This window comes from Medicago sativa, chromosome 5 (assembly GCF_051527215.1).
Source record: "Medicago sativa cultivar Bolivia chromosome 5, Bolivia_mono, whole genome shotgun sequence".
Classification (NCBI taxonomy): Eukaryota; Viridiplantae; Streptophyta; class Magnoliopsida; order Fabales; family Fabaceae; genus Medicago; species Medicago sativa.
The window spans coordinates 3,991,087-3,999,263 of NC_140753.1; the positions used below are offsets into that span (position 1 = coordinate 3,991,087).

Sequence of the window (8,177 nt, forward strand, 5' to 3'; positions counted from 1 at the left end):
TCTTGGCCTTTTAAAATGTTTGAATCAAAAAGATCAATGAGTGTGATACAATTGGCAACACATGTTGAGTTTATGAATGAAATGATCAAAGGTTGATAAAACATTTATCCAAACACTAATGTAGCAATCATACAAAAATGATTATAGTCTTCCCATATTTGTCTTTCACACTTTCACAAGGCTTGAAAACGTGAGAGAGAAAAGCATTACAGACATGATCATAAAACAACTTCAAAATTTAAAATACAGGTTATTGACAGATATTAATTGCAAAAGATTACAAAGAAATTATTTATAGACATCACAGGAGAAAACAACTTCATGATTTCTTCAATAATGTTGTTGGAAGAGGAAATTAGTAACCAATAAATACAAAATAATTTACACACAATTTTAACGCTACCAAGCATAGATAAACCAAGGAGCGGCAGGGTTATATATTTTATTAGATAAATTTATTGTTAACAAAATTAGTCATTAGATAACCTTTCAATTAAACAGATAGATATCTGGAGACAAGAAAAACATGTGAAGTCCTTCAGGGTGCAAGCCCATCAGTGAATAGAGTCAATTTGGAGTGACTAGCACAGGCAAAAGCAGTGTCCAAACGAGTATCTGTTGCCATCAGGGAAAAAGGATTCAATTAGAGTCCACGCCCAAAAAAGAAACCTATTTTGTTATGAGAGCTTCTTTTTCCACCCTAGGTTTCTCAGAAATCACACATGTGTCCGAAAATATACTTTCGGGTGGGAAAAGAAGTTTCCTTCTGTTATACAATAGCCACTAACCAGTCCTCACAAAAGGAGCACATTACCGGTCAACAACATAACCTCTAGTCACCTTAAACAGCAAATTGTATCCTAAGTCGCTTGTAAATGGTTAGACTTTCTCTTTCTTAATCCAACGGAGTTGGTTGTAGTCAGATGGAGAGAACTCGCCGGGTTGGCTCGGATCACAACAATTTAGCTACTATTCGATTCCATTCTTAGGGCTCTCTTTTATTTCTCTCCGTTGTGTCGCTATTTGTATTTTACCACTAAATTTGGTGGCTAGTACTTTTTATTTCTATAGTAATGAAAATCTACATTTTGAACTGCCACTTGCCCACTTCCCTCCCTTAAACCACATAGCACGTTCAGGATTCTGCAATGCTGTTCAATGACAAAGCTGTTACTCTGCTGACAATCAACATCATTCTCTGCACTAGCTCTTCAAATGATGGCCGTTGTTCCGGATCACTGCTCACACATAACACAGTAAATTTTTCAGTTTGATTTAGAAGACATTAATCTCTGTCATAATAGAACTGCAGGGGTTAATGAATATATATAGTAGAAGCACCTTTGCCAACAGTCATTTATGATTGATGCTACATGGGGGTCAAGCCCCTCCGGCAGGTCCAGTCTTCTATCCATAAAGCCTACTATTCCAACAACCTTTCAAATGAAATACAGAAATTACAAGCTGTTCAGTTACCTTAACAATGCTACTTAATTTCAGTTCTATACATATAATTACCTAACATAACATTTGAATAACTAGCTGTTAAACATATTTAACTATTCACTTGTATATACTTAACCTCTTAAATATCTCTAGTTAATCAAATTTCCAACCACTTTCCTTTAATATTGGTGGTTAAGTGTATCTAAGTTATTGGTTAAACATGTTTGAAGTTTGACAATTTTTTCATTCCAAAAATAAAGTTTGACAAATGTTTTCTAAGTGATATGAGGAGATACAAGCGAAAATATACTGGAGTGACACGTTCCGTGTGCAGTAGACCTTAGTCCAGAAAGCAAAGACAAATGTTTGTTGTATAAATGCGTGTGTAGTGTGTGCGAGAATGTATGAGAGAGAAACCTGTAAGGAATTCAAATCTTTCCATGGAATAGATTGAGTCATTATTTCCCAAAGAACGACACCATAGCTGAAGACATCAGACCTGCATAAAAGAATAAATGAGAAGTTACTAAAAAGGAACTTAAGCTTTTCTAATAAGATCCATTCATTGCTTAGAAGTGCAAAATAATTTCACATGTCTTGTTTTTTAACACCGGGAAAAGTAGGACACTGATTGAAAAAACTTCCAAGGACATCCATTTAGAAATTTCTCATCAAATATAAGATTGCAAACTCTATATCAAGGCAGAACAGTTACAATTAAGGTATTTGACTTAGTAGAAGATTGCAAACAAATACAGCTGACCACAATTGAGACAAGTTATTGTGATTGATTCATTCCTCTAGACCAATATGACAGGTTAGAAAATAGTTACAGAGAACAACCATTTGGAAAATTTTCAGGAATGATCCTCAAAGTTTTAAAATCTCTTCAAAAGATTTAGATAATTTCGAGAAAATTTTCCAGACTGAACACAAACTTTAAGTCTCAGCTCCAAAGAATTACTTTTCATTTGAAGGTTCACTGCGGAGGACTTCAGGGGCCATCCACTGAGGCTGCATTTTGAAGGAAAAATAAGTTTGTTAGAAAGAGAGAACAATAAAACTTCATTAAATAAAAATTATATCATTTTTTTCCTGTTACTAGCTGTTCAAGTCAGATATTTTGTATATCAAAAAGATGATAAGCGAGCGTTGTCATTACGGTGCCTCTCCCAGATTTGGTAGTCAGTAAAGTTGCATCCTTCAACTTGGACAGGCCAAAGTCTCCAACCTGAGAAAAAAGCAAAACTCATTTACCAACTGTTAGATATTCAATCTTCATGGGGCCACTGAATGCATTTTCAAGAAATCCTTACCTTGACATTCCAGTTTTTATCAACAAGCAGGTTCGAAGACTTTAGGTCTCTATGCACAATTGGTGGATTTCTGTGATGAAGATAATTCATTCCTCTAGCCTAGAAAAAACAACAAAGTGAGTCAAAAGATTGCAACAATATAGGCTCGAACTTGACATGTGTGTGCATTCGTGACAGAGAAAGAGAGGGAGGAAAACTCACAACATCAAGACCATTCTAAGATGCCTTTTGATGTCTAATGTTTGATTGTTCTTATGAAGTGTTCTGAAAAGGCTTCCCCTACCAATCCAAAAATTAATAATAAGCAATGCAAGATGGTTCACAATAATTTTTTCACGAAAAAGAAAGTTAATTGAATATTTTGTGCACACAGTGAACATGAGATTCATGTTCACTAATACACATGTCTATTATCTAATGAAACAAAAATACAATAGATACAAATTATTTTATGTGCATCTGACCTAAGTGTAACTCCTTCATCAGTTAGTGTAACAAGCTATTTGATGAAGTTGTCCTAACCTACCTAGGTAATAACTCTGTCACTATGGCATGCCTTTCCTGAGAATATATGGCTCCCATGAAAAGCAATACATTTGGGTGTCTCAATCTTTTCATTATATCAACCTGAAGTAAGAAGCCAAAAATTTCAGAGATCGGCTGCTTTCCAAGGCAATAAAAATAAAATAAAGATACCTCTTTTTTGTGGTTTCGTAAAGTCTCCTCTGCGTATCCATTCCCAAAGTAAACCTTGACAGCAACATCCTGATAAAATAGAAAATAAGTTTACAGGCAAATGGCAAGTCAATAATCCTTATAAGACAATTGAAGAACATGCTACGTTTATACCGATGCATTCCAAATTCCATGATAAACAACAGCATAAGAACCTGTAAGATAAAGTAAAACATAAGAAAGATATAGATAGAATTAAATAAAAGCATTATAGCATTTCAACTCCTCATCATAAAAGACTCATAAAATGCACAGCAAAATTAATTACCTTGCCCAATCTCCCTTCTTAATTGAAGGTCTTCCCAATGGATTTCACGCTCTACAACAGAGTTTGATTCACTTTTCCCTTTGCTTGATGAACTCGTGCAGCCATTTATACTCTCCTTCGAGCTCGCCAACGGCAACCCTTGCTGCTTTCGCACTTCAATTTCATCTTCTATCACCATATTCGTAGCTTTTGGCTCCAATTTCTTTGGATCTAATGTACAGCGTAATCTTAACAAAGGGTCTTGGGGAAAGGGAGAACCAAAACATTCACAACGGTCCTCTGAGAAAGGTTTAGCAGAACTATTTTTGAAAACACTAGAAGTTCTTTGTGCACAAATTTTTGCATCTGCTATATCCACAACAGATAAAGAATTACATTTTTGGAGCTTTTCTTCTTTATCTTCTCCATTAAAAATATCCTGGTGCGACGTTAATGCAACTGAACTTCCAGATAAATCAATTCCATTATTCACTCTATTATTTCCTGAACTATCATCAATTGCACAATTGTCTTTAAAATTTCTAGTATACTTCCTACATTTTTCACTTCCCCCTCGGAGCTTAGCAAGGACTCTAGCTGCCTGATATGATTCAACCAAACAAATGATCATATATCTTAACCACATAAAGAGAAAAACCTAAATTTGAAGTGCATATTATTTACAGGTCAGAAGAATGCAGAATTCAAAACTCATATTAACTTCCAATACATGCGGAGCTTCCTCAGGTATACTTTAAGAAGGAAACATGAACAAGAAGATTGAATTTAGTTGGGCATCTAAGCTACAGAACTGCGCCAAACTGGCTCAAACTTTCAACTTAAAGTTTTAGATGAAGTATCACTAACAAACAAAAACAAAATAGAAGATTTATTTACAATTTTAGAAGGCTGGCCAATTTCAGTTGTAGACTCATCCTTCTTGATGGCCTCCCGGACAGTTGTGTTTTCTTTTTGGTAACTTCTGGAACGAGGTTCAGTTTCCTGAAATTAAAAAATCAGGGACAAAACCTCTTGAAATATTCTCATACTTAAATAGCTACTCAGATACATCTTCAAGCTAAACAGAACATACATAAATGCTATGTTTCCCTGGTGCTTGATCATCTACATCTGTTGAAGTGTTCTTGGAAATTGTGTCATCTGTCTGCCGGAGTGGAAGAAACTTTGATGCCTGGTAGATATAAAAATTCAGATTTTATGACATAGCTTCAACAAATGATCAAATGGAATCAAATTGAGTAGTGTTATTTGAACAGCTAAAATTGTAAGAAACTTTGTAAGGTGTTAACGTTTTTAATTACGTTCAGTAAATGGTTGATAATATTAGATGTCAAAACTCATTAACCATCAACCTTACTTCATGAAATCATAATGTTCAGGTGTTCAAATCTACATGTATTTGAACACTTGAAAATACTGTGGTTAATGAGTTTTGACACTAGTCTAATTTTTGTTATACAAACAATTTCTCAATCAAAATAGAAAACGACAATGAAGAAATAAAAATGTCAAGAGAAGTAGTGATGAAACTTGTGAGAACCAGATTGGAAACCGATGATGCAATTTGCGGGCGTGGAGGCCAATGAATCATTTTTGGCCTTTGAATTCCAGGTTGGTCATTCGTACAAGATTGGCAAGTTCTTTGCTTGTCGAAATCCTTAGAGTTAACTAAAACCGCATCACTAGAAATAGAGATAACACCAACAAGCTTACCGTCCTCATAAAGAGGAGTTTTTGTTACCATTGCCATAAATATTTCACCAGACCTCTTCTTCAAAGGAAATTGTCCAGACCATGGCACTCCTGTGATCAACTGATGTAGAATTCTTCGTAGAGATCCATAATATTCTTCAGCAACTAGGAAATCAGCTAATCTTTGTCCAATTATTTCATTTGCCTTCCATCCATACAGAGTTTCTGCTGAGTTATTCCTGAAATAAAAAGTTTAGGTTTGTCTTAGAAGCAATCAGGCAAACATAAAACAATTGTAAGGGCAATCACCGAAAGACAAAAACCAAAAAAAGTCCAATTACATTCAACTATGATGCATTGCAGAAGCAAGTCTTATAAGCATTTTAAAGCTGGATTTTGGCTATCTCTTGTCTATATCAGCTTAATATTTCAGATTCAACGCTTACTTCAGACAATGCCAAAGCCTCTTTGATCAACTGGAAGTGAGCTTCTTCACTCATGCTTCAAGATTATTAAGCTTTTGCATGAGTAGGATTAGATTAGATAGTTTACTTTAACCTAAGTCCTAACAATAAATCTCTTTAGATCGGGTACTTTTTTAACTATATCAACTGTTTATGCTTTGTATTAATTATAATTGATTGTATTTTGTCCTAACAAAACATCTTTTATCACGACTACATTGATCCTTGTTTGTATTCCAAGTTCCATAACCAACTTCGATTCAAGTAGCCATTTGGTTAGATATTCTTCATCTAATATCATAATATGTAATCAAATACATCCATATCATCAATACTTGTTAAGCAAAGCACACCAACTTATAATGGAAGGAAATACAACTCTATAATTTTCCATAGTAAGGTCGTTGTCATGTGACCGTAAGGTCACGGGTTCAAGTCCTGGAAACAGCCTCTTGTGTAAAAACAGGGTAAGGCTGCGTACAATACACCAAATGGTGGGACCCCTTCCCGGACCCTGCATATGCGGGAGCTTCAGTGCGCCGGGTTGCCCTTTTTTTTAAGGTCGTGGATTCCCAAATCCCAACAAAATTCTTAATTTCAGCTTATATAGGACCAAAAAGTTGACAACATATAAAGGACCTCCAACTTCTAATCTTCTAGAGATATAATATATGATTTTAAGTTTGAAATGTTTTCATGTAAAATGGTTCAGAAATTAAGCCACACGAGTCTTTCTTATTTACTAATTGGTCGGAATACTCTCTCACAAATCATTCAAAACATGTTTAGCTAAGCCAAGAAAACGATTTCTCAAATCAACAAAATTACTAGATTCATTCTCCTACAATAAGAGCTTGTTTGTATTGACTTATTTGAATTTCTCTACTTGGATAAGCACTTGTATGACCGTTTGAGTAAGTTTATTTTCGTAAGTCCTTCACCATGGTTTACAAAAACAATTCAACTTCATTTCATCTTTTATTGTAAAAATAGCTTATACATACAAACTTATAAGCGCTTACACTGTTGCATTAAACAAGCAAAACACTCACTTTTGAATAAAATCAAATAATGATCATGATGTATGTATATTAATCGCGTTAGGACTTACCAATATATGATCTGGCCGGTGGTCACGTCGTGGACATAAACAGCATGTCCCATGCATTTCAAAACGTTAGCATAAGGACTTAGAGAGAAGAAGAAACCAGAAAGATAACCAGCGGTTAAATCTTCATTTTCATTGTCTTTGACCTTGGGTTTCTTCTTCTCCTGCAACACCTCATTGAACTCCTCCCTCAGCTTGGTTTGTTGCTCTTCCAACCTCCGACACCGATCCGCCAGAGTTTCATACGCACTATTTTCTCTCACCTCGCCACCCATTGAAGTCGCCGGAGTTTTAAGCCACTTCTCCGGTGTGAAATGCGCGTGTATTATTGGTATTAATACTGGTTTTGGTTTAGTTTAGTTTATTCAGTTTTCTTCATCACTTGGCTTCTTCTGTACTGTACCAATTTTTTATGGAGAATTAGTCACTTTAGTCCCTGAATGGGGAACGATTCGTCAATTTAGTCCCTGAATGCAGATAAATTGCAAAATAGTCCTGAATGTAGACTTTGTTAGTCAATTTAGTCCTTGAATGCAGACTCCGTTAGTCAATTTAGTCCCTGAATGTAGACTTCGTTAGTCACTTTAGTCCCTGAAATTGACCATGCAAGGACTGTTTTGCATATTATCAGCATTCAGGACTAAATTGACGAATCGTTCTCCATTCAGGGACTAAAGTGACTAATTCCCCAATTTTTTATTCAAATTTTTTATTTATTTATATTATTTTTTCCATTGCATCTTAAAGGTTGTTAGCCACGTGTCTAATGGCCACCGGGAAAGCTATGTGATGCAGACAGGTATAAGGTTGCTGGAACGGATAACCAATTGCATTTCTCGAAACAGAGCCGCATTTTCAGACCCTCGGGACTACATGCCATATGCTCCACCACTATTTTCTCATTACGAAATCAGAGTATTGAGCATAGCCGCCATGAATTGGTTAGGCTCGAAGAAGAAAGGTGAAAAATTGTTTTTTCATCATACTTACCCCCAAAGTTTTAAATTAATGGCCACGGTCAAAGTCACGGTGATGTACTATAGGATTTTGCGATTTTGGCGGCTATAATTGCTGTGATACGGATTGCCGTTGTCGCATAATGAATTAATCAAATCATTACACAACTCCTAAATAATGATAATAACTTA

The 8,177-nt window shown here is 35.4% G+C and overlaps 1 protein-coding gene across 14 annotated transcripts; it reads right to left on the reverse strand.

The window, feature by feature from the left end:
• Positions 1 to 409: 409 nt before the first annotated feature.
• LOC146919274 (serine/threonine-protein kinase EDR1-like) lies at positions 410 to 7,338 on the reverse strand. Of its 14 annotated transcripts, XM_085712564.1 has the most exons (17): positions 7,033 to 7,338; positions 5,306 to 5,696; positions 4,838 to 4,936; positions 4,642 to 4,746; positions 4,141 to 4,345; positions 3,766 to 3,975; positions 3,612 to 3,652; positions 3,459 to 3,527; positions 3,289 to 3,389; positions 2,964 to 3,041; positions 2,763 to 2,861; positions 2,609 to 2,677; positions 2,411 to 2,460; positions 1,864 to 1,945; positions 1,342 to 1,436; positions 789 to 1,238; positions 410 to 615 (listed from the first exon to the last, which is right to left on the reverse strand). In XM_085712564.1, the coding sequence occupies exons 1-11, from the start codon at positions 7,302 to 7,304 to the stop codon at positions 2,849 to 2,851; spliced, it is 1,584 nt and encodes a 527-aa protein (XP_085568690.1). In that variant the 5' UTR covers positions 7,305 to 7,338; the 3' UTR covers positions 410 to 615; positions 789 to 1,238; positions 1,342 to 1,436; positions 1,864 to 1,945; positions 2,411 to 2,460; positions 2,609 to 2,677; positions 2,763 to 2,848. The 14 variants fall into 14 exon arrangements, with proteins under 14 accessions (XP_085568690.1, XP_085568689.1, XP_085568687.1 ...); XM_085712563.1 differs by having other exon boundaries at positions 410 to 1,238; XM_085712561.1 differs by having other exon boundaries at positions 815 to 1,238; positions 3,766 to 4,345.
• Between the last annotated feature and the right edge of the window lie 839 nt (positions 7,339 to 8,177).